Source organism: Delphinapterus leucas, chromosome 3 (genome assembly GCF_059928025.1).
Source record: "Delphinapterus leucas isolate spDelLeu-1000000601 "Yukka" chromosome 3, BTC_Dleu_Yukka2, whole genome shotgun sequence".
NCBI classification, from domain to species: domain Eukaryota; kingdom Metazoa; phylum Chordata; class Mammalia; order Artiodactyla; family Monodontidae; genus Delphinapterus; species Delphinapterus leucas.
This window is the reverse complement of record NC_143131.1, coordinates 85,274,839-85,301,614: the sequence shown is the minus strand read 5'-3', so window position 1 is coordinate 85,301,614 and position 26,776 is coordinate 85,274,839. Positions and strand designations below refer to the sequence as shown.

Genomic DNA, 26,776 nt, shown 5'->3' with positions numbered 1-26,776 from the left:
CAAACTGCTGCCTAGAGATAAAGCGTTCTCAGAATCATTAATAAGACTCCGAGAGACTCTCCATCTTCAATTTTGCTTCAATCTGCTAGCTTTAAATACAGCACTTGAGATGTGTATTTCATGCACCCTTTCATGTGGTGCATTGCTTTAGGACATGCTTTCTTTCCCTCTAAATTTATCTTGGCTCTTTTTATCTGACCAAGAAACAGCTCTTTTTCATGGCTAAAGATGCCTTTTTCCTCCTTCTTAGTTTGTGGATTTTCATGGTTGTGCCTTCAGATTAAATGAACCATTGTTGGTATAATGTCCCAATCTTTTCTCTTCCCTTAGACAAAGAGGCCTAGCAACAACAATAAAAAATTTCTAACATGTTCAAACCAAAATTCTGACCAACACAAATAACCCAGAGATATCTGTAGGTAATTTTATTTTACCAGAGAGCCCAAGTTGCAGACAGACACAAATGCCCTTGTCTGTATTTTTCTTTATAGAAATAATTGAATTTAGAAGTGAATTCACTCTGGGTTGGGTTTTTGTCATTATTATTATTTACTATTTCCCTCTTCTGAGCACTCTGACCTTTGGGATTATTGCTGTAGAAATCTTATTTCCATGATTGACAATGTCAACATCATCTAAGGCCATATGGCATAAACAGCCCAAGTTCTTTTATTCTCAGTCAAAAGCTTCTGGACCTCACTAAACAATTCCTTGGTAAATCCCTTCAGCATCCCTGCTATTTTAATCAATCCTGCACACATGAAGCAGCTGGATCTCTGCTTCATGATTTGTCTCAGGAATAGAAAAATGGAGCTAGAGTCTTCTTATGCCTTGGAAAGAAGAATATAAAGTTGCGGGGAAGCCAAAGTCTTAAAGAAATTTTCATTGTTTCTAGTTCTGACTTGAGTGAGACTTTTGGCAGAGCTAGAGGGAAGGAATCAGACAGAACCTATTTAAGAATTATTGCCAAACTGAAGGATTGAGTTTTGCTTAAGGGATGAGTTAAAGACCCCAGGCCATGGCAATAAGACAGAAAAGAGATTTGTTTTCCTTTATCTCTAGAAAACATTTGATTGGGGAATACAGAACGACAGTCCAAGCAGCATTAGGATTAGACTGAATGGAGAACCTTTTCCAACCCTTGTACCTCCATGACGGTGGAGCTTAAAGGTGCTTGGGCAGGTGAAACCAAGAGAAAAAGAGTAAGATAAGTAAGCACAGCTGCAAGAGCACCTGCACCTGCTACACAGGCTGTGTCCATGGTTTTATTGCAGCTGCTCCCAGGGCCACAGTGGGCTCGTAATCACAGGCAATGACGCAGCAGCTTAGATTAGTAAAAATGGAATATGGGCCATGATGGAGACCATGTAAGAAATAGTAGCCCTCATTTTTAATCTACTCCATTCGCCATTCATTCTCCTCACACAGATGAAACTTGAGCAGAGGCAAAGAGACTCATAAGTGACTTCAGATACTATTCTTGGTTGTGTGTCATATGTCATAGGAATGTATTCCTTTGCACTGTCCCACAGCAAAGGATGAAGGAGAATACTGGCAGTTTCAGAATTACCTAATAGTGCTGATACAGAGAGGCAACCATATTATAGCATCTTATCTGCCTAATGGGTCCAAAGGATAGCAGACCCACTGAGTATTTGCTCTTAGCAAATGAGCACATCTGTCACTTATTAATAGAATAAAATCTCCAGGCTTTATTTATGTTTCCCCATTTCTTTTTGCAGTTTAAGATGCTCCTGAAAGATAGCTACTCTTTACAGGCATGCAAACTCTTTATCCCTATTAAAGCAAATGAAAATATATTCTTCTGTTTTCTAATGTTATTATTATTGGCCATAGACAATTATTATAAGATGTGCTGCCTTCTTTATATTTACTAAAACAGAGCAAAATTTTAGATCTCTGTCTATATTCCAGGAAAGCTCATGGCTTCAGGAAATATTCTGTCTCCTAAAACGTAAATACTACAGCTTTCAACTGCCCAAGAAACCAGACATGTGAGAGATGTAGTGTGGAAGATAGAGCCAGAAAGCCAGTGCTTAAGTTCTGTTTCTGTCTATGTAACCTTGGGGCATCTTATTGAAACTCAGTTTCTTCTTCTAGAAAACGGGGAGAACATTAGCTTCCTGCTTTATAGAGTAGTTGTGAAGAGTAAAAAAGACAGGGTCCACGAAAATGTTTTATAAACTAAAGTGCCATACAACTATGAGATATTACTTTTAGTGGAGCATGTATTTGTATATATCCACTTGTGAGTTGCAAGAAATTTTTTGTATATGTGTATAAATTCACACATACACATTTATGTATTTTGGTGGGGGGATGTCCATAGTTTTCATCAGCATCTCAAAGGAAGTCATCACCTAAAATTGATTAAGAACCTCTGGGCTAGTTGGTGTTCCGCATCAACACTCATTAGAAATATGCAACTTAAAACCACTAGGAGATACCACTATACACCCAGTAGGATGGCTGTTATCAAAAAGGCAAGCAATACAGAGTATTGGTGAGGGTGTGGAAAATCTGGAACATTCATACACTGCTGGTGGAAACGTAACCTGGTACAGCCACTTTGGAAAACAGTTTGGCAGTTTCTTACAAAGTTACACTTACCATACGGCCCAGCAACTTCACTCTTAGTAATCTACCAAAGAGAATGAAACCATATGTCCACACAAAGACCTGTACACAAATTTTCATAGCAGCATTATTTGAAAGAGCCCAAAACTGGAAAGAAAACTCTCCATCAACTTGTGAATAGATAAACTAAATGAGGCATATGCATATAGTAGAATATAGCTCAGCAATAAAAAGGAATGACACACTAATAAGAACTACAACATGGAGGAAACTTGAGAACATTACACTAAATGAAAGAAGACCCTATAGTGTATGATTCTACATATACAAAATGTCTAGAAATGGCAACTTTATAGGGACAGAAAATAGATCTGTGATTGCCTGTAACTGGAGGGGCAAGGGTGGCAACTGATTGCAAACAGACTCAAAGGAAATTTGGAGGTTGATGGAAGAGTTCTAAAACTAGATGGTAGCAATGGTTTCACAGCTCCGTAAATGCACTAAAAGTCACTAAGTTGTACACGTACAATAAGTGACTTTATGGTATGTAAATTTTATCCCAGTACAGCTGTTTTTAGAAAAGACATGAATAATGGACAGGATATTTTGACATATAATTGTAAAATAAATACAAATAGCAAAAATTTACCTATAAACTGATTTTAGTTTTGCATATAGTTTCAAACTACTGTCATTTATAGAAAAGTGTTCTTTATTCTCTCTATGCTGCAGTTTCCTGACTTGTAAAAAAAAAAAAAGATAATAAAAGTAACTACCTCATAAGCATTTGTGAAGATAAATCAATTAATAGATTTAAAAAATTTAGAAGAGGGCCTGACACACAATAAGTATGGAATCATGTTAATTATAGCCACTAACTAGAGCTCTCATGCCACTACCAAAAACATATATTTTGTAACATCAATTTCTTTTGATGTTCTTTTCTCTGATGGGAAAAATGGGCATGAATGATTAATGATACTCTCCCAAGTTGACATAAATAAATGCATATTAATAGAGGCTATTCAAAAGGGATGTAGAAAATTTGGAGTTTGATGTAATATATCACAGAGAGCATAATCTACAAAAACTCATTTTGGTTTTAGTTTCATTTCGGAACAAAACAAACAATCAATTCAGAAAAATAACTTTAGTCCTCCTTTCCTCCCTCATTTTCTTCCTTATCTGCTTAGTTGCAGTGCCCATTCTGAACCTCTTCTTATCAATTACAGGATGAAGGAAAATGCCCACCTCTAGACGTAATAAAATTAGAAGGTGCAGAAATTGGCATTGATAGCAGCTTGGGAAAACCATTTGTGTTTAACTGTGTGCCTCAGTCTGGAAATAGAACTTTCTACCTCTGCACAACCTCAAACCAAGAAATGAAAAGGTAATCGATTATTCTTTTATCTTACTAGTTTCACATTGGGTGGGGGAATGCTTCTTCAATAGCAATCTGACAGATTCTTGGGACTGGAAGTAGGGAAGGGAACAGCAAATTCACAGCATGAGTCAATAAACTGTCTTTTTCTTATGTATGAGAAGTTTGGATTTTCATGTTTCTGCCAAGTTTTTTCCTAACAGAATTTCCAAAGAACAGAAGCATCTTCTTCTAACTCATTTACCTTAGATCTCTATATTTTCTAAAAAAGCTCACTACTGCCACAGTTCACATCTAGCTTCCCCAAAAGTTGCCAGATTCATGTATTTTAAACTAATTGGATGGATAGTCAGAGGAATAAAACTAATGTAGTTGGGTTACAATTTAACACACTACAGTGAAATGAGCAAAATTAATAATAATAATATAGCTTTGTGGGGGAATTAATGCAGTTGACAGTCTGTAAGCATACAAGCCAGTCTGAGGGTAGAAGTGTGAAGGCATTCTAAGAGGGTAGCCTACAAACTCTAAGCATTCAGCAACTTACGATCATTATTCAGTGTGTCACCCCGAGGGAATGGAGATCATTGGTCAGTCCAGTGAGTCAACTCAGAACTGCTGTGTAAGTACTGCTACTTTAGGGTGATGGGTGGGATAGAATGGGGGAGAGGGAGACAATGACAAAAAAATGGGTCAACAGCGTTTAGAAGAATGCCATATCTCTTTAAGAGAATTTGGACTCCAATTTTAAAGAGAGCCCTAGGTCTGAAACCTCTTAGGCAAACAATATACTGTCTCTATTTGTGGAACATTGTGTATTCAAATGCATGTTTCTTTATAGGACAAACAAGGAAACATGCTGATAGCAACTTAATTGTATTTCAGTTCACGGACAAAATATTTATTGGATAGCTAATATGTCCAAGACACTGTTTTAAAATCTCTGAGGACTATTAGTGTGATTAGGCACCAATCCTTGCCTTCAAAACAGCTCTGAACCAAGAAGGTAGGATTTTTAATGCAAAATAGAAATCGAGCCGTGCTATAGGAAAAGACAATGTGGCGTAGGAATTGAGGGTGGGGAGAAAAGGTTTCTGGATGTGTGCGTGAGGGAGGAGTTTATGAAAGGTGTGGTATAGCATCAGATATGCATACAAAAGAAGAAATGGAACACAGAAGTGCAGAGGGATTAAATCAAGCTTTGGGGAGAAAAGCATGCAGGATGGTTTGATTGGAAGTTATGGGGTTTAAAAGAAACTTGGAAAAGATTGGCAAGATGGGGTGGGGTAGATAGGCTGGTACCTGGCTAAGGAGACAAGACTAACAAATTTCAGTCCTCAAGTAGGGACACTAACAGTGCACTAAAGGTGGCCACCTTGTCCAAGGAACACTTGGGGAGGTAGCTTAGAACAGTGGCTATTTGCCAGTCTTTCCATATATTAATAGCCAGGGCCTTACAGTTATCAGCCCTGCTGATGTTAAATTCACATACCTCAGTAAAATAATGAATACATTTTCCCTTAGGCACTAATTAAACTATAGTAAAGGAGAAGAATGAAAATAAATTTATTTTAAATACCCCTGGTGGGTGTGGGATTTTGCCACCTAGTAACACCAATTTTATAAGAATGTGTTGCTCTTCAACCATGAATTTAGAGCCATGAAATATACCTGAGGCTCAGGACTCTTCTGTCTGAACAATGGGTTTCAGGGAGAAAAACAAGGCCCTCTGAATGACACTTATCAAGCTCCCCAAGGAAAGCACCTCTCATCTTTCGGTCTTTCAGGTGGCTTGAAGCAATGGACAAAGCGGCCCATCCTGTCCACCAGGTAAGGTGTCCTTGATGTTTATCTGTGCCTTCGTTCTGCTTTTCTTCTCCGAGGGGGAAAGGATCAAGCTAGATGTCATGCAGTCCACCCTGGGACTTCTCATATCTGCGATAAAAGCTGGGATTTGCAGTCAACAGGATTTTCCACTCAGATTTTATGGAGGTGCTTGCATTCCTGCTATTCTTTTTGTTTTCAGCGGTTTGTATGACATTCCTCTCCGTGAGCTCAATGGGTAGTTCCAACTGGGGTGGAATTTCTCCTTGACACAGAACAGCCCAGTGGTTCCCCATGAGGTTAAACCACTGCTACTGTTTTTTTCACACTCCCTAAGAACAAGGGCTCAGGGATATCTTGGGATAGTGCTGTTGGCCAAGCAGCTTATTAGAAAATGATTCCTAGCCCTGAAGTAATATCGTTTTTAATTTAGATTTGACCTATAAACTGAGAGATAACTTTGTAAGATCAACAGGTGAGTCATCACTTCAGCCCCTAAGTCATTGGATACCCTTCTTTCTGAGCTATGACCTGGTCAAGAGGGAAGAAACTGCTTCAATATTCAATTGTTTTATGTTTATGCTGTAGATATGATTTCTAATAAGGTTATAGAGTTCCTTTAAATATGCTCATTTCCTCACAAAATGGCATACAAGAAAAAGGTATTTACTGTCAATAATCTTCTCTACATATTTTGGCTCTTGTACATTCAGGTAAATTTGGGTTGCTTGAGCTTAAATGTACCAACCCCGTGCCCTGTAACTGTACTTTCCGAATAATCACCAGCATTATCATATGATAAACAGCAGGACTTGTGTTTCACTTTACATGGAGCACAACGCTCAACACACGCATCCGTCTCTCCAGTGCATCATCGTAATGAGCCTCGATATTTTTAAGAGGGATCTATTCTGCTCATGCACTCAGGGTGTCTGCAGCAGAGTGAAAAATGAATACCCAAACTCCCAGCAGGCTCCCACTACACAGCAAAGAACTCAGCCAGCTCTGCATTCTGAAATCTTTTGCACTGCTGTGTTAAAACTAAAGGGCAAAAATGAAACCAATAAAGAAGAGAAACTGGCCAGTGCCCAGCAAGGTATTCTGATAAAGGGATGAAGCACCATGTCCCCTGCCTCAGGTCAAGTTCCCAGGAAAAGCCTGCCACTCCCTCAGGACTATGGATCGAGGGCTGACCTCCAGGGTAGAGGATCTTGATTTATCATGGGCCTTCCACAACACGGACCATATGAGCCTAAGGCCTGATCTGGCCTGGGGCATTTAACTCATTCCTTTGTACAAATGGGAGTGCTAGATAAAGTAAAGCATGAACCAGGGGCTGCAATTAGTCACAGTGGACATACCAGGAACAGGGCTAGAAGGACAATCCCAATGGTGAGTAAAATAACACATTGGGGCCAGCACTTATAGACAGGGCCTTTAAACAACAGCCTTTGCTGAGCTGCCCATTTCCATTTCCTTTCTATACATCACTGATAATTCTTTTGATTTCCTCACAATAGAAAAGAAGCCAAAGAGAAGGGATGTCTATGGACATGAAAAGGGAGAAATTCTCTATAGCCAATGGATAAATTCAGATTGTCTGGCTTGTTGCTCAAGTATTCAGATTGCCTTAGCAATAGAATCACTTAGGACAGAAGCTTCTCTGAAGTCAGTCTTGGTGCTGATGTCATTGGCTCTGGGAGTCAATGACCATTGGCACAGGATGGCCACTCAGCTGATCCTTTTGTGTCACACCTGCAGAAGCATGTCTGGGAAGACGTTACTCTGCACAACAGGAGCCTCCCGCCCCTGGCTATCAAGAACCCAGAGTGCCTGGGCCTTCTGCACCAACTTGACAGAAGCACAGACATGTGGATCCAGCACTATTGCATTCTGAAGGATGGCTGCTTGTACTTCTACGCTAGCATTCGCTCCACCCAGGCCTCAGGTATGGACTTAACTTTCACCTGAAATAATAGTAATTCCCGTCATAATAGTAATGACATCTTAGCTTTACAGAGACTTTACCAAACTTTATGCTTTGTAAATTAGTTCAGTTATTGTCTGGAGAAGGGATACTATTATTATTCACATTTTACAGATAGGAAAACTGACTGGAAAGTCTACACAACTTGACAAGATCTCGTGTAGTAAGCAATGAAGCTGAGATCTAAATGCAGCCAACCTAACTCCAGAGCCTGCACCCCTAACCCCGTGATTTTACTGCCTGGAAAAACAAAAACTAAACCCCTTCATTTTTTTTATCACTGATGACATTCAGAGTCAATGCCAGTAGTTTTCTTGGCTAGTGGCTCTACCCTTTTCTGATAGTATCCCTAATCTTGGACAAGTGAGTAATGAAAAGAACACTAATTGTCAATTTTCCTTAGGCAAGTTACTTAACTTCCTAAAACTTAGTTTCGTCATTTATAAAATGGAAACAGCTATCTATTTCACAGGACTATTGTGAAGATTGAATGAAGTGATTGCCATTTAGAGTCTCTTAAGTTCTACATACAAAGTACTCGACACAAAAAGCTTTCTCTCTATAAAATGTATATATATTTATTAAATTATATATAAATATTATACATAATATATATTTTAATATGCTAAAAGCTATATATAAAAATAAGTATGTAAACAATATAATATAGTAATAAAATAATTGTGCACGATTTCTACAAGAACGATTATTTAACTTCTTGTCATTTTTGACAAAATAGATTACAGATGTTTTATTTGCAGTTGAACTTTTTCCCAAACAAATAATCCTTAAATAATTTTCAGTAATGAAGATCCTGGAATCTTAGTCATTTAATTTCCTTTTTTAGCATAAATGCCTTTCTTTAATTAAGCTAGATAGCCATGCCAAATGGGAAGGAGGTATCTGGTGACCATTTTGACCTTCTTGGAGGGGTATGAAAGAGGTACAAACTGAGCATCACACTATGGTCCTTTTCTCATCACTCAGGATGAGCAATACAATGACTCTCTTTTACTTACTCACCCTTCCACTTTGAGGGTATTAAAACATGACCCAGAATATTATTCAACTATTAGGAAATAGCCAGCATCTCTAAGCACTTACAGAACAGACTGTTCCTATGCAATCCAAATCCACAGCTTTAAGCACCTGACTCCAGGATGAGAATGAAGATAGACAAAACAAACCTCTAAAGTAGTCATTGACTGGGGCTTTTATTATAAAATATCACTGCAAACGTCTGAACCATTATAACTAACAAATCAATGAAGTTCATTTTCAAGAGAATGTTTCCATAGGTAGAAAGTGAATGTTTAGGATTGAATGCTCAGATTACTCCAAACTTAAATATTAACCAAGTGCTTCCAAACCCCTGGGGCCCAGGGACCGCTACTGATTCCAAGAGTTTAAAATGGTAATGACAGCCACTAAGTGGCCTCCCTTATTCTGAAAGGTCCGAGGAGGCCCTATTTAGAAAAGTCCTAGTTGGAGAGCTGGGAAACAGCTACTAATAAATGGCCTAAAAATAATAACAGTAAAAGCAGATAACAGAGTTATCTTTTAGTGGGTAAAGATTTTGTACTGGTCACTCTAGTAAGTGTTTTTACTTATTATTACGTTTAATTTCTACAACAATCCTATAAATAGGTTATTAGCCCACCTACAAGTTTGGAAACTGATGCTTAGCAAGGTTAACTCATTTGCCCAAGTTCCCTTAGCTAGTAAATGGTGGAGATAGAATTTGAACCTAGGCAGCCTAAGTTACACTAGCCAAAAGGAAAAATAGACAAGGGGGAAAATGTGAAAGCTTTCTTTATATTCATCCTTATTATCTCACACATCCTTCCAGAAACTTCCATGGTCCTTTGTTGCATCCAGAGCACTCTAGGGCCTTCTACTTTGTCCCCAAACCCTTCTTTCTGGCTTTCTCTTCCACTCCTGTGCTAAAGCACCCTGTACTCTACATGCACACATGGTCACATTCTATTTGCTTAGCACACCCCACCTCTTGGACTTCTCTGACCCCATGTCTTTGCTTATGTTAATTCCTTCCCCTGAAACATTCTCTACCTACTGATTCCCCAACACAAGTTGTCCAGATTCTATCTGTCCTTCAAGTGCTTATTCAAATGTTGGCCATCTGTGTTAGAAAGGAATCCCAGATGGTCCTAGGTAAACAAAGCATCTCACTTTTCCGAACTTCCACACTCACCCATCTTGCGACACTTATCACCCTCTACTTTGTATTTTATCTCTAGTTGGCTATTTATCTCTTCTAAGGGATTATGTACTCAGAGATGACTCTATATTTTGTATGTTTAATAAATGAATGAGCAAACAACCAAATTGACTCAGTTGGCCACTATTCCCCTGAAGTGTGGGTACTGTAGTTTGTCATACCCTCATTTAACAATGGAGAAAGATTAGAAGATTACAAAGCCAATTCAAAGGCAAAACCAGAACTCAGGCCACCAGATACCTGGGCTTTTGGCCATATTACACTCTTTCCAGCTGTAAGAAGTTATCTAATTTCTATCTATTTTAAAATTTTTCTCCTGAAAATATATTATTTTGTGGCTAATAAAAATAAATTCAAAGCCATTCATTCTTTCCCAGCCTTACTTCTTTTCTTTTTTTAAAAAATTTTATTTATTTATTTATTTTTGGCTGCATAGGGTCTTTGTTGCTGTGCACGGGCTTTCTCTAGTTGCGGTGAGCGGGGGCTACTCTTCATTGCGGTGCGCAGGCTTCTCATTGCAGTGGCTTCTCTTGTTGCAGGGCATGGGCTCTAGGAGCGCAGGCTTCAGTAGTTGTGGCACACAGGCTCCGTAGTTGTGGCTCACGTGCTCTAGATCGCAGGCTCAGCAGTTGTGGTGCACGGGCTTAATTGCTCCGCGGCATGTGGGATCTTCCCAGACCAGGGCTCGAACCCATGTCCCCTGCATTGCGGATTCTTAACCACTGCACCACCAGGGAAGCCCCCAGCCTTACTTCTTGAATATCCTATCTTCATAGGTCCTTAATTTCTAGCCCAAATTATTTCAATATGAATGAAAAGAACATGTTCCTTACTGAAATTCCAACAGAATTTTTATATCTAGGCCAGGTTCTAAAATAGAGGCCTGTGATTTCTGTTTTTACATGACTCTACTCTTCCTTGAATAAAAGATGCCTGAGTATGCACCTTGTTCCAGAAGGTGTACTTTATTGCCACCGCCTCCCCACTGCCACCCTGACAGCTGTTGGGTCCAGCTGGAAGCTCTCCCAGGGTTAATCCACTGCTAATCCTTCTTCAGCATTAAGGTGGCTGTGCAGGAATTCTTCTGAAGTTCTTTACCCTTCCCTAGACTTGAATTTTAAATTGAGGTTTACATCCTTTTTCTAAGAGTCCTTTTCAATCTTCTTATACATCTTAACTCAGATCATGACCTGAGGCTCACAGCCAGTGGTCCTGCATAATGAAACTTAAGATAGGATCGAGGCAAATCCAAATTTGCTGTGGAAAATTCCCCAAATAAATATGCCCCTCTCCACCGTCCACAAAAAGTCACTGCCCTGGTGAACCACATTTTTTTTTTCCAGAGGACTGGATCATACTGCTCAAGTGTATTGGAATGGGAAAGTTAGCATGTGCTATTGAATGCTTCCTATGCGTCCAGGACTTGGATAGGCACTTCATGTTCTTTATCTAAAACTAATATTTGCAAAACATCCACAGTTATTGTCCTATTTTAAGTGAGAAACTAAAGCTTGGAGAAGTTAACTAGCACACCACTGGTCAACCAGCTATTAAGTGACAGAGACAAACTCTGAACAAATGCTATCGAAATGCTATGCCCAAACTCTTAGCCACCATACTCTGTGTAGCACTCCCTGACAGAAATTAGTCTTCTAAAAGTAGTACTCGGTCAGTAATGTTGTGTGTCTGGTCTCTGCGCTCTGGACATCAGCACACTGACTGCAATAGCCAGGGTCCACTCAGTCCAACAACCAAAGGAGCTGTGAGGACAGCAAAGAAATTGAGTTGAATGGCTGAAACCATGCTGCACCATGAACACTACACGCACTAATATGTTTAGTTTAACTTAATCATTTTATATGCATGGAATATGAATCATTATTATATTAATAAAGATTATACAGGGTTCTAATACTCATTTTCTTCTAGTTGACACTAAGTAAATGACCTTTGTGCTGGTCTGATCTATAGTTCGTTCTTTACTTACATTGTTCAAGCTCTGCTTGGCTCTTGCACATCCCACCCTGGTTTGGTTCCTAGTTCTCCCCTGTGAAGGTCATAACCTTGAAGCAGGCCTTGATTACCATTTATAGCAGTATTTATCAAACTGCAGGTTTTGACCCTGTTACTGTGTCATACAATCAATGTAGTAAATTGTGACCAGTATTTAAAAAACAATAGCATAGGATTTAATTGAATAAAAAATATCATGATATATCACAATGTTTCACAAAACTTTTGGTTTAATTGTATTAAAACATGTAGAGGTCTGTATTTATTACATGTTTATATCACAGCCAAAAAAAGTGGAAAAATACTAAAGTACAAAAACCCCGTCTCTGCATATATCCTGGTTCACACAGTCAGTTTTCTTTCAGAATATTAGAAACAGAATATTTAAAGAAGGTTCTTTCATTTCTATTATCTTTGTAATATGTCTGTCATATTATCTGCTTTGTTATTAAGACTCAGCCTTCTACGTTCACCACTTCAGAGACATGGTCCCCTGGCTGCAGCATCTCGGTTACTTTACTGTTTTATTTTCATTTATTTTATTTTATTATTCATTTTACTACATTGATTTATGTTCTTTATTAGAGACCTGGGACACATCATATGATATTTCTTATTTCTGAAGGTATCTGTAGTATTTGGGGCATGACTTAGCTCTTGTGACAGTCACCTGTGACGCTGAGAGAATAGTGAGGGCAGCGAAGAGGAGGCAGGGAAAGATAACAGTGAGAGGAGGGGAAAGAGCAAAAGCCATGAGAAGCAACACAGCCCTGATTTCCTGTTAAAACCCTATGAGATGCTAGTCCCACATTTTACTTTCAGCTAAATATGCCTCAAATATATATTTTGGGAGTCGGAGAAATAGCCCCAGTCAGTTAGGTCCCTGAAGTCTTTTCTCACCGTTACGGAAGGTGCTAGTACTTTAACAATATGTATTACTGGCTGGCCTATGCCTGCTAATATTAAAAAGCCACTGTGATTATTCCAGAAGCCTGTTAGTCAAAGTGCCTCTTCATAGGCCTGAAGCCCCTTGTCATTCACAGTACACTTGATAATTTTTTTCCTTTTATCTCTCTCCAGCAAGAGCTGGAAGTAACAAATCGTGATTGTTAACTATTATTCTTAAACAAATCACATCAAGTTCTGTATGTGCCGCTCAGATATATTTTACATTATTGCAACAAATGGATAGTTCTTGTGAGAAATCTCTGTCCAAACACTGTGCCAGCTTGCTATTTATTGCTGCCACCTAATGACAGACAGAGACCAGCCCAATGAGGTCACTTGAAATGAGGTAATGGGGTTATAATTGGATGACTTTACTGCTAATCATTTCTACCCTACAATTAGTTAGGAGAGGTGTCAGAAACTTTCCTGTTTGTAGCAGACACCTTTTGGGCATAACTTTCTATCCATTCTCAAAATGGGTAGGAATGGAGGAAGGTATTCTTATCTGTTCAGACATATGAGAAAAGGAAATTCACAAGCAGGAAGAAGTCAAAAACCAGTACATAATATAAATGGTGTATACTGTTGTTTGGAGCAGAGAATTAAGACAGCAAAATAACCCTCAGATAAGTCCTTAGGTATCCTATAGTCCTGAAACATCTAACACATTGCTTATTCTACATCTAGTATATACCCCCAAAACATACACCTATGCAAAAACTTGCGCTCGAACATCGCAATGTTATTCATAATAGCCAAAAAATTGAAGAAAACTCAAATGTCCAAACTAACGAATGGATAAATCAAATATGCTATATCCATACAAGGAAATTTCAGCAACAAAAATAAATGAAGTACTAGTACATGATACAAAATGAATGAACCCTGAAAACTTTATGCTAAGTGAAATAAGTCAGTCACAAAAGATCACATAGCGTATAATTCCACTTATATTAAGTGCCCCAGGAAAAATCTATAGAGACAGAAAGTTGGTTAGGATTGCCTAGGCTTAGGATGGGGAAGCAGACGGGCAGTGACTGCTAATGGGTATGGAGTTTCTTTCTGAGATGATGAAATATTCCAAAGGTAGATTATGGTGGTTGTTGCACAACTTCATAAACAAACTAAGAATCAGTGATTGTACACTTTAAATGGATGAATATTATGCTGTGTAAATATTATCTGAAAAAAGTTCTTTTATATCTGTCTAGCTCAAAGAAAGAAGTCACTCTCCGATTTTGGTAAACACCATTTTACTGGAGCCTACTAAAAGAAAAAATTCTAACCATTTCTAAAATAAATACTTTCCTAGAAGTTAGTTCTAAAATGGACTCTTTTTAAATGAAAAATTTTAAAGAATTTAATAGTGCAACTAAACCCCCTCTATAGAGTAAAGAATTTTTAAAGTCCAAAAGCCACTCATTCTGTCTAAAAAGAAAAATTTATGACTTCCTGACAGTGTGTATTGTTATCAAGTGTAGCCAAAGAAAAACAAAAATGAGCCAAATTTTCCTTTCACAGTCCCTTACTACCATACCAGTATAGAATACTTATCTCATAGAGTAGCAAAAATCCCAGTCGTATTTTGGCATTTTCTTTGCTAGTATAGTGCAGTAAAGTGGCTACTGGGGTGGGGACAGTGGGAGGTTGGGGAGCGAGAATAGTAAGAGTTAGTAAGCACAAGAAAGAGATCTAAAAATCTAATCATCACTATTAATGGCGTTACCTAGACTATCTGCATGAGATTCAGGTTACCTCAGAGCATCAAGACAACATAAGGAACACACAAGTGTTGATTTTTCGGCACCTTCTCCTAGACTGATGTCTTCTCCCCGCACCCCAACCCCTAAACAATGTAAACAGAATTCTGGCCAAGCAATATACAACCACTAACATAGATTCAAAGGACCATGGGGAAGAAATTATCTTTTAAAACCAGTCATTTATTCTCATTTTAATTCAAGTTGGCGCCCTCACATCACCCTGTGGGTTCATATTTTAAATGTGCTTTGCATATGCACAAAGAAGGTGAGAATCTATGTTGGTTGTAGAAACCTCTGGCCATCTTCATAACTCCTCAGGATGTCTTAATGGTTCTGCCCAAACAAATACTATTTAATTTTTCCTCTAATGTAATATTGTAGGTGTCAATATTTGATACTGAAAAATGTATTTCAAAATGTGTCCTCCAGGAACACACTAAAAGAAGGAGCCTAAAGAAACTACTTTAGGCCCACAGTAACAAAAAGCTAAATATTGAACATGTCATGAGAACACTGTAGAAATGAAAAACAGGAAATCCAAACTTTGTTACCAGTCTTGCCATTAATTATTAGTGGATGACCTAAGTTATCAATATATATTCTTTTGGAGCCTCACTTCTTCATCTGTAAAACAAGACACCTGGACTAGAGGTTCCTTCAGATACAAAATCTTCTTGACACCTTTTCAGACTTTTTCTCCATCTTACTCTTTCCCTATTCTCCTCACTTGCTTTTTTCCTTTCACCCTCTGTAGGTGGCCTTTATCTACAAGGATATACGGTGAATGAGCAGACCCTTAGCTTCAAGCAATCAGTAATTGAACTCAAACCTCCATCTGAAGAATTCAAGACTTTCTATTTCTGTGCAGAAAATAAGACAGAAAACCAACGGTAAGTCAAGGTCTACGTATTTCTTCTTCTTCATCAGTCCTGACAGAAGCCTTCTAAGCAAACCCTTATCCTTATTTTCCAACTTCAACTCCACATCCTCAATTAAATATCTCCCTTTCTTTGCATAGTCCCTATAGTTAATATTCCCCAGGATTTTTTTTTCTTTCATTGCACAGAAGATGACTCTTCTAGAAGTATTTTTTTTCAAATGAAAAAGGAGTCCATAGTTCTTCCCAAGGTAGTGGCTGACTCAGGTTTCAACATAAAAAATCCACTAACACTGTAACCCATAAATATTGTAATTTATTAATTCACAGGTTTGTTGTTTCACCACCTTTCACATAACTCTTATTGATATGTCCATCTGGTCAGTTGTTTGGTTTTGTTATAAGCCATCGAAGGGCATAGGACTCATCCATCTAAATTGTATGTTTAGTATCCAACTTGTCATGTACAAATGGGTACTGGTTTCATAAAGATTCTGAGAAAAACCCAGCAGTAAAGTTAACAGAGACAAAACCATGAAACAGAGGAAGTACCTAGAGTATCCTCCTTCATCTCTCAAGTCTCCCTGACCTAACTCCAATCCCCAGGACATCCAATGTCCTACATCTCCCATTCCTACCCTCAACTGCTTGGTGACCATCCAGACACTTTCTTCCAACTATCTGGATAAAAAGGATCTAATAAAGAAATTTACAGTGATTTATTAAAACAAAGGACATGGTAAAGCTTCCAGGGCCATTTGCAAGAATCAAATTCACTGTTTCAACCCAAAGAAATAAAACTCCAAAAGTAGAATTTCAGTAATCTCCAGCAAGTGACCATTTGGAGAAGGGAAAAGGATTTCCTAGGCCTTCCCTCGTTATGTAACCTTCCTTGCTCCACTCACTCCTAAGCATGGGCTAGAGTGGGAGGATAATGAATATAGAATTGCTAGATACTTGCCAGGATCTTCTTCCTCAGACTGTGCTGTATAATCTGGTGGCAGATAAAGATGGTCCCTTGAAGGTGAGGCTCCAGCCTTCTATTATTGTAGAAAAGGGGTCACTGAAAGAGAGTTAACTCCTATCTGATAAAATTTACTGGCTTCTCTAAGAGAGGAAGTTGAATAGTTGGATCTCACTGCCAAATCCATGAGTGGATACTATCAAGAGGAAACAATATTAAGTCATTAGAGAAATATTTAAAAGAGCAAGAGTTTCACAAATTGTGGTTTATGGAACTCTGGTTCCACAAGATAGCCCACTCCCCAAAAGTAGTGAAATAAGTTTAGGAAATGATACAAATCATATTCCCCTCTCAGAGAATCACAAAGTATATTAACTCAATGTTTCTGAGACACATTGCTGGAAGGAATCCTGGTTAACTCCCCTTAACTCCAACTACCTAAGCTTATCTGACCTAAACTACTTTAAAAAAATAACACCTATTAACCACCCTTAGAATAAACATCATATGGGCACATTTTATAAAACATCATCCAAGAAAATGAAAGGAACAGAGAGGAAGAGAGAGGAGAGTTAACTGGAGTGTTTGCTGTGGTTTCAAGAAGGTGACAAAGAAGTATTTGGTCCTAATGGCAATATTTGATTACTATACATTTGATCAACTAAACTTTAAATAGAAACAGAAAATACTAGTAATAATTTTTAAATCCTATAACTGCATTAATTACTATTTACTAACATTGTACCCTCTTCTGGCCCTATTATTTACATTAACATGGATTTAAATCATAGCTACCATTGCATATTTCTCTTTTGGTGTTTTACCTTTTTGTTCAATCCAAAACCTAAGGATCATGGTTTACTATATTAATTTTGAACTAAATAACAAAGAGAAACATTTACAAGATAAATTAAAAGATTTTGTAACATTTCATCTCCCTAGAGTCCAACAATTTTTTAATGACCTGTCCTGTGATGTTATTTCTGCAGCTGGATTACAGCTCTGAAAACGTCTATCAAAAAATGGCTTCCTTTGCATCAGGCTATTCAAGACTTCATGAATCGACCTCTAGAGGAGACCAGAATGTGACTGAAATCCTAATCTTAAGAGAAAGGATCCACAAAATCACCACCATCTAGTTGTGGGAAGAAACAAAAACATTTATCACTATATAACTTTTCAAATGAATGTTCCTCCAATATATTAAAATTTTGTGATAAGATTATAATTTTGATTCTGAACCAAAACACCAAAATCTCATGTGACACTCAAATAACTTATATCAACATCATTAAGGCCTCTATATTTTTTCCCCCATGGGCTGTACATGTTAGCATCAAAATATAGTATGCCCCATATCCCTGGCTTTTTGAAAGGATATAATACAAGAAAAGTTAATTTATTTTATTCTTTCTTTTGTATTCTTTGCTAAATGTTCCACTCTGCTCTTTGGCTATAGGTTTCCTAAAATTTCTCTAGGACATGATATGGGAAGCTGATATTTGGGAAATTTAAGATCATGGAAATTAAGTGGCTTAAATGATGAGTAAATAATTCAGCTAAACAAAGGTCATCTTAAAATCAACTGGCCCAAGTGCCTTCCAAAACTTCCCAGATGAAAGAAAATAATAATTATTGTTATAAAAATAAAATAAGGAAATAATTAGACTGAATTTAGGGGAGAAAACTCAGAGGCATGGGTCTTATTATTACCTGAATTATTGTCTGAATATCTATCACACTGAAAAGGGAAAACAAATCAAGAATTTTCTGTTCTTAATACTGAAAGTAAAATTCAGAGAAATTCAAAAGTGAATTCCAAGCATTGACTTCATTTCTCAGTGGAACAATCCCAATATGTATCCAAGACGTTGTGATGCACTCAGAAGTCCCATGCCCTCACTAATGGAACATGGAACACAGCTTTCAGAGCACAGATTCAAGTGCTCTGGAGCAACTTATGACAATAATAAAAACTTGAAAATTTGTCAAAATATTTCGGAACTCACAAGGACCTTACAGCTTAACCTCTCTTCTTTGTGGCTGAGGCTCAGAGAGGTAATTGCCTCTTGAAGTTCACAAAGGTTGAACTGGAGCTGAAGCCTGGAGCTGAATTCAGATCTTCATCCCTCTATCCAGCATTGTTTCCACTCATCCTACAGCCCCTCATTGTGCCCAAGGATGCGGTGGGGTTTAATAGAGATAATGCAGCAACTCACTCCCCAAACTTGTTGAATACTTCTAGTCTTTCGCTGAGAACTGAAAAACATTGATTCCAGCAATAAACCATGTTTATATTTCTATAGTCTCATGGAAGGCCTTCATGTTAATTCAAATCATAGCCTTTTCCAGAGAATCTTAAATATAAAAAAGATATAAAAATTCATGCCATTTTTCCTACACTCTTCACCTCCGTCCCCCACCCAAAAGGCTGAACTCTTTAACTAGAAGGTTACACTTTGCAGCTGTCCTTCACCACAACTCAGAAAAAGGAGGCTTGTGAGTGTGTAAGCATGTGCAACTTAGTTCCCATATTAAGAGAAGCTGCCTAAATGAACTCATGCCCTAAAAGGCAAGCTGTAGTACTCTGACCAACTTAATACCATAATCAAAAATATTCAATTAACAATAACAGATAGCCCTCTGTTCTGACAATGGTCCCTTTGTGCTCCAGTATTTGTCATGATAATAATGAGGACTTTCAGCAGAGGCATTACTGATAGTAATGTTCATGTCAGAAACCTGGAGCTCACACATCTGCTCCCCAGCGGAGCACTCCGCCTTTCTGGAGCCCCATCAAAGAATGTACAAACTGTGCTGTTAGACTGCCAACAAACACATGAAAGAATGCTCAACATCATTAAGCATTAGAGAAATGCAAATCAAAACTACAATGAGATATCATCTCACACCAGTCAGAATGGCCATCATCATAAAATCTACAAACAATAAATGCTGGAGAGGGTGTGGAGAAAAGGGAACACTCTTGCACTGCTGGTGGGAATGTGAATTGGTACAGCCACTATGGAAAACAGTATGGAGGTTCCTTAAAAAACTACAAATGGCACTACCATATGACCCAGCAATCCCACTACTGGGCATATACCCTGAGAAAACCATAATTCAAAAAGAGTCATGTACCAAAATGTTCATTGCAGCTCTATTTACAATAGCCCAGAGATGGAAACAACCTAAGTGCCCATCATTGGATGAATGGATAAAGAAGATGTGGCACATATATACAATGGAATATTACTCAGCCATAAAAAGAAACGAAATTGAGCTATTTGTAATGAGGTGGATAGACCTAGAGTCTGTCATACAGAGTGAAGTAAGTCAGAAAGAGAAAGACAAATACTGTATGTTAACACATATATATGGAATTTAAGAAAAAAAAATGTCACGAAGAACCTAGGGGTAAGACAGGAATAAAGACACAGACCTACTGGAGAACGGACTTGAGGATATGGGGAGGGGGAAAGGTGAGCTGTGACAAAGCGAGAGAGAGGCATGGACATATATACACTATCAAACGTAAGGTAGATAGCTAGTGGGAAGCAGCCGCATAGCACAGGGAGATCAGCTCGGTGCTTTGTGACCGCCTGGAGGGGTGGGATAGGGAGGGTGGGAGGGAGGGAGATGCAAGAAGGAAGAGATATGGGAACATATGTATATGTATAACTGATTCACTTTGTTATAAAGCAGAAACTAACACACCATTGTAAAGCAATTATACCCCAATAAAGATGTTAAAAAAAAAAACAAAAAAACTGTGCTGTTACCAGGCAGCAGGCTAGCAACCACAGCCAACTGTAACACTGGCATGGAGCTTTCCCCTGATGGAGAAAAACAAAAGTGACTACCTCAGTAAAAGGTGAATACAGTTTTTCCTGAATTAAGCACTCATGTAACTCACTTGAAAGTGAAAGGTATCAACACTCCAAGTTCAGAGCCACTCCTCAAAAACTACTGTAGTTATTCCTGGAAGGTTCTAGAGATCTAAACAATGCCAGACATATTAAATAAAAAATTTTGTGTAAACATTTTAATGTGGAGAGGATTCTGAGCATTTATATGATTTTTAAGGGATATATGACCCCAAAAGAACTTTTATTTCTAAGATTAAAAACATTTCCCAAGATCCACAAGATTTCCATCCCCAGTAGGAATGCTAGGGAGGGAAAAGTACAGGGCCACCCTTCTACGTAAACACTATCTGACTGCACATTTTAGGGTTAGACCACCTTTTGGCAAATCAAGGACAGCTCCCCATGAGCCCAATAGTCAGTTAGTCAATAAATGTTCATTGAGCACCTACTATGGGTGAAGCGCTAGTTGTCAGCAGTGCGCTACTATTCAGGAGAGGCAGAAAACATTGTTCAAAGCATGCACTCTGTAGCCAGATGGCCTGAGATCAAATTCTTACCCTGTCACTTCCTGGCTGTGACCTTGGGCATGTTACTTGAACTCTCCCTGCTTTAGTTTCCTCATCTATAAATGGAGATAATTACAGTGTGTGTCACATGTCTATGAGAATTAAATGAACAATGTATGAAAAGCACTGTAACAGTGAGCAGCCCCAGTGAACTCTCAATATGATTATCAGTATCATTAGCAAGCATTGTCAGCTAGCTATATACAGACTTCCCATCTCTGTGGACAGCTTCAGAAGGAACATATCTTGTCTCCTTCACCTCACTACCTGAAGGCAGAGAGAATGGAGGAGAGTTCCCTCAAGGTTTCTTTCTTATGTGGCTTTAAAAGAGAGGACCAAATATAGTTTCAGGCGTTCTGGGTTATATGCAGCATAATATTGCCTATTTAGAACCCCAAAGACTGGCCTGCAGTTGTCAAAACTCTCTTAGCCCAACTTCTTAGTAAACTTGGAAGATTTCCCATCAGCATTCCTAGAAGCCCTAAGCTAGGCCCAAATTATTCTCAGAAGGTCCCTGCAGGGCCTAAGTCGGGCTGATCTAACTCCAATTCTTATTCAGCCTCATCTGTTGACTTAATGTGCATACTATAAGGAAAACCCCTAGAACTGTTCTGTACTTGGGAATTACATTTAGCGAAGTTAATAAATATCAAAGAACACAATGATTATTCCCTTAAGAAGGGAACACTAGAAGCAATCATTCTATTTCCTTTATTTGCCTCACCCACTCAGCCTAAGAAAATAATCTCAGTGATCCCTTGCCTCCTAATAATCTCTCAAACTTCTTCCTGGGTTTGGAATAATCTTCCCACACACATACACTTTTGAGAGAAAAATAATTTTTCTATAGAGGTTTTGCTAACAAAGTAGAATCCTGTTTTCCATTCTAGTCTACCCAACAATCATGTAAAACCCATTTCAAAGGCATATTCACAGCAGGATATAAAAGATAATGAAACTATAAAGCATACTTTTAAAAAAATAACCACTGTATTCTAATAGTACCTTATATCTTATAATATTACCTATGTATATTTTTGGTTTAAAAAATATCCCTTCACACGTTTCCAAAACTGTCTTTTTAAAATGGAACCCATTCTTAAGCAGAGAATTTTCATATCAGTGCCTCTTCACATGCTATGAATACCTAGAATGCATAAACAGGGGTCTGAATATACTACTAGATTATTTGATCAATCATCTGAGGCAGAATGGGGAGGATCTCACATCTGTAATTATTGGTATGATGACTTCAGGGAGGCAGGAATATGTCTGTCTTACTTATCATCTTCCCTGAAGCTAGCACAATGTCCAACGTACATTAAACATTCAATATTCATACAGTAAAAGCATAAATAAATGAATTCCCATTTATTGACCTGATCACAGATAAAAATTAAATCTGCTAATTTTGAGTTTAGATTCTGAATTGCGTTAGGACTTTACAGAAAGATTTTGGAGAGAACTTAAGCATAAATATATTATAATTATGAAGAAATTGTGGCATCTTATAGAACCTAAAGGCAAAAATGCACCTCAGAGTCAGTCTCAATGGGGATTGAAGCATAAGAAGAAACCCAAGGTATCTTCTCTCTCTGCTCTACGGCTTGTTATGCCACTTCATTCTTCTTTCTCCCTGCATGTTGACTTTAATTGATATACAGAATGAATGTGTGAATTTTAAGTCAAAATCCCAATGACAGTCCTAGCCTCTTAATAGGATCCACATATGGAGATTACCTTACCCTTGTATTCATAAAGTCTGTGGCCAGAGGATGGGGTAGAAAAGGCTTTGAAGCAATCAGACCTAGTGTCAACATGTTAAGGTGAGGTACCCTGCATATCACCAGTAATAGCAAGGGCCTAAATGGCAACACTTACAGAAGAACCAAACTCAAAAAGGGAACTTCCCTCTCATCTAAGATGAAATACAGGAAGGAGCCTTCCTAGTTTAAAGCCATTTGCTCCCACGCAGAGGTAAATGCTGTGCCTTCACTCTCTGAATGCTTTAAAGTTGTATCTCTTATCTTGAATGATGGGACCCAGAATGATATCTAGGCATTTGCTGTTCAAGTTAAATGTCTATCTTTGCCATCAGAGTCTTGAGAGATTAGGGTGACCATAAAATTTAGCTTCCAAATCAGGACATTTTGAGAGAAGATACTATCAATAATTAGGACTTTACAGAAAGATTTTGGAGAGAACTTAAGCATAAAGATATTATAATTATGAAGAAATTGTGGCATCTTATAGAACCTAAAGGCAAAAATGCACCTCAGAGTCAGTCTCAATGGGGATTGATGTATCGCACCAATTGATGTATCGCTGTTACATCTGATGCACAGCAACGGATGTAAGCAGGGAATGTCTCAGGAAAAGTGAGATATGTCATCTTATGAATAATGTACAAACTGGTATTCTCTGCTTCCTCACCCACATGGAGGAATGTGATTTTAGCTGACGGCTTCAAGTCTGTATGTTCTCAGTCCAGTTCTTCTGAGAGAATAACTCCTATCTTTCGATACCAGTTCCAACAAATTGGAAGAAACCAGTTACTCATGACCAAGGAGGTGGGGTCACATTATAAGAGAACAGATTCTGGTAGCTCTGCAGTCCTAACTCTGTGTTTGTATGGAATGGAGTAGAGAGAGGAAGCATTGCATTTGCAGAAAAATGGAGACTCGGGGAAGACAAATGTTGGGACTTTATCCTACTTAAAAGGTTTAATGGTGTGCACAAGTCCTGGAAACCAGAGAATTCCCATCAAAATGACTATACAGTGAGTTTGCCTGCCACAGTGCCATGGATGCTTGCAAAAGACATGAGATTCCTGTGTCAGAGACAAAGGACTTTATTACTCATGGCAAAAGCAGCCACTGCCCACCACTGTTAAGCTGTGGCCTATGACACCGATTCCTGCATCACCAACTGGCCATATTGCCTACAATAAGTCATTTGGCTTTTCAGATATTTAGTCTCCTCACCTTTATTTTTCTACTGTGCAGACCCTAAAATAGGTTTTAAACTAGTTTACTTAAGCGACAGTTGAGAAATTATTGTTTTTCCTGAGCTCATAAGGGAATAGTGGAATCAATTACCCCATACTTTTAAAAGGTTACTATGTTATACAATAAATCACTATATAGCTTGAGATTATGAGGAAGGTATAGCTATCTGTAATTAAAATTATAAATATAGAACAAGAGACTCCTTTTGGAGGACACTGTTCAAATAACACTGGAATCAAACTTGACCATTTATAGAGCTCCACGACTGTGTTGATTTAGCAGAAAGCAATGAAGTGTTAGGTTGTGAATGTGAGTTTGAAACAGGAATTCTCTTGGGTGAATGCCTTTGAACCACACCAAATCTTTTATTTTGATAAAACCCCCCTCAGACTTTCCATCTGATTATACATATTTGCCCTTTATGCTTCATCAGTTACTCAACTTGTAGATAAAAATAAAATGTTTTGCTCAGTGAATCTGTTCAATTGTAATCCCTGTAATTATGACTTTATTTTTAAATGATCCATGCTGTATTTTTTATGCTGTAAAATAAATTAGAATGTTGTTTTTGGGAATTTCAATCTATTCTTTGTGGCAACATAAGGTAATAATTTTGCTCTACTTTCAAATCAGACTTTTCATTGCAGCTTCTCTCGCTGTCCTCTGGAGTGTTAACTACATGTGAAATCTGATACTAATTAGACGAATAGTTATACATAGCCCTACTTCTTTCAATTATTATATTTACTATGAATTATTTAATTATAGATTTCCACAAAAATACACTGATGATGGTGTTTTCAGGGTTTTCCGCCCTTATTCTCATCAGAACATCTTCCTGATCTTTTGAAAGGAATTTGTGTGTGTTTATCGTCGTTTTTTTAAAAATCGTTTTTAGGAATTTCTAAGCCATGAAGTGATACAGACTTTTTAATTTTGTGACAGGGTTTTTAATTGAACAAAATGTCCATTGAAATGCAGTAGCAAAAAAGGTTCTCCTTCCACTACAGTCATGGAAAGAGAAGTATTAAAAACTGGAGGTTTTTCTTTTCTCCTACGGCATCCATTTTTCTGTTCATAACTGTGATGTTTTTACTTCAGAATCAGCTTATAGCTGGTTCCAAATGCAGTGGTAGCTTAGAATTGTGTGCACATCAGTTTTAGCTAGAGAAATTTTAGGTGCTCATCCGTGCATTACCAGAGAGGTAAAATTTCCAGATTTTTACTAAGAATGTACAAACAAACCATGTCAAATCATTGTTCCATCATGTCCTGCTACAAAATCTAAATGCTTCAGAAACCAGTAAATTAAATGTGGCCACCTAACAAATCTGTATGGAATCTGTTTATTTTCTCAGGCACATTTGTAAAAGCAGCAATAAGCCATGATCCAATTGATAAATACTCAATTTACCAGGTAAAAAATTATGACCATAACATCAATATATTTAGTCAAAAGATAAAATTAATTTTTTAAGTGTATTCAAATTTTTAGCCTCTGTGATGATTCATTTATCGTGAATGAATGACAATATTCATTCATTCATTCATTCTCAATATTTTCCAGACTCTGAAGAACATTTGCCTGGTGGACAAAGTCTCTGCCCTAATTGAAGAGCTGACCTTCTAGTGCAGGAGTCTAGCAGTAAACTAGCAATAAAATAAATCAAGGAATTAAATAAGTATAAAAGGTGATGAGTACAAGAAGGAAAATAACCAGCTTATTCTGAGAGAGAATAAAAATGATGATGTTAGACAGACAGGATGGGCAGGAAATGTCTCTCTATTAAACTGAGACCCAGAAGATGAGAAATAGTTGCAGTTCTTGTAATTCTGCTAGAGCAAGGAAAAAACTGAACAATCAGAAAAGAGGTTGTTGATTAAGAGAGTTTGCTGATCATGGAGCAGAAGATCTGGAACAAAAGTGGCCAAGGAAGAGTGAGTCAGATAGGCAACTATACAGAGCCCAGTATGGAGATGAGGTAATAATAGATAGCTGGGGGCTTGGACTTTATATCATCACTGAGGTGAACCGGGAAGAGAGGCATAATTCAATTAATTGTAATAAATTCTTAGTTAAAAGTAAGCATTATTCCAGCATTGAGGTCTCAAATATCAATATTTTGCTAGGTGGTGTGACATCCTAAACCAACTGACTAGCTATTGAAGCACCACTGCTCAAATTTGTGATGACATAAATTTTTTATCATTATTTTCAACTAATTATAATAGTTTAAAAATAAAACATGATAAATTTGCATGACGTATTTTTGACACTACCTAATCCCTATACTTCTTAGTAGGCTGACATTCAGTGAGAGTAGAACTAGGTACTAATGGATTTTGACTCCCTACCACTCCTGGAACTTTTACCTCGATAAACACACTGTCATATGATGGTTTTAGGATAACGAAGTATCGTGTGCTAAATCACTTTTTCTTTACTATGTAAAGCTGGTTATTGCAAAGTTGGCTCAGTTGATTATTGCCAATGCTTATGGTTAATAACTGAGTTAGCTTTGCTCTCTTCCAAGTCCTCATGTTGCACCACTAAAACAACCAGTTTTCACAAAAGATCATATTTGTTGTTGTCGTTGTTAAATTACCTGTTACAAAAATGACTCAAAGCACAATTTCTAAAATCACAGGTAAATGTGTCATATTTAAAGGATGTTCAGTACATTCTTTTGTCATATGGTAAAATTCTTGCTTCATACTGAAGTAGAGATATAAAAAATG

General features: G+C 37.8%; 1 protein-coding gene and 1 long non-coding RNA gene across 2 annotated transcripts in view; one reads left to right on the top strand and one right to left on the bottom strand.

The window, feature by feature from the left end:
• LOC149749600 (uncharacterized) overlaps positions 1-17,875 on the top strand; it is a 98,452-nt gene extending 80,577 nt beyond the window's left edge. The window contains exons 7-11 of the mRNA XM_089908411.1: positions 3,831-3,988; positions 5,767-5,809; positions 7,565-7,751; positions 15,508-15,643; positions 17,584-17,875. Of these exons, the coding sequence (XP_089764537.1) occupies positions 3,831-3,988; positions 5,767-5,809; positions 7,565-7,751; positions 15,508-15,643; positions 17,584-17,683 (624 nt within the window). The 3' untranslated portion in view covers positions 17,684-17,875. The remainder of the gene's footprint in view (positions 1-3,830; positions 3,989-5,766; positions 5,810-7,564; positions 7,752-15,507; positions 15,644-17,583) is intronic.
• Positions 1-26,776, bottom strand: part of LOC149749599 (uncharacterized) — a 156,494-nt gene that overhangs the window by 49,765 nt on the left and 79,953 nt on the right. The window lies entirely within an intron of this gene.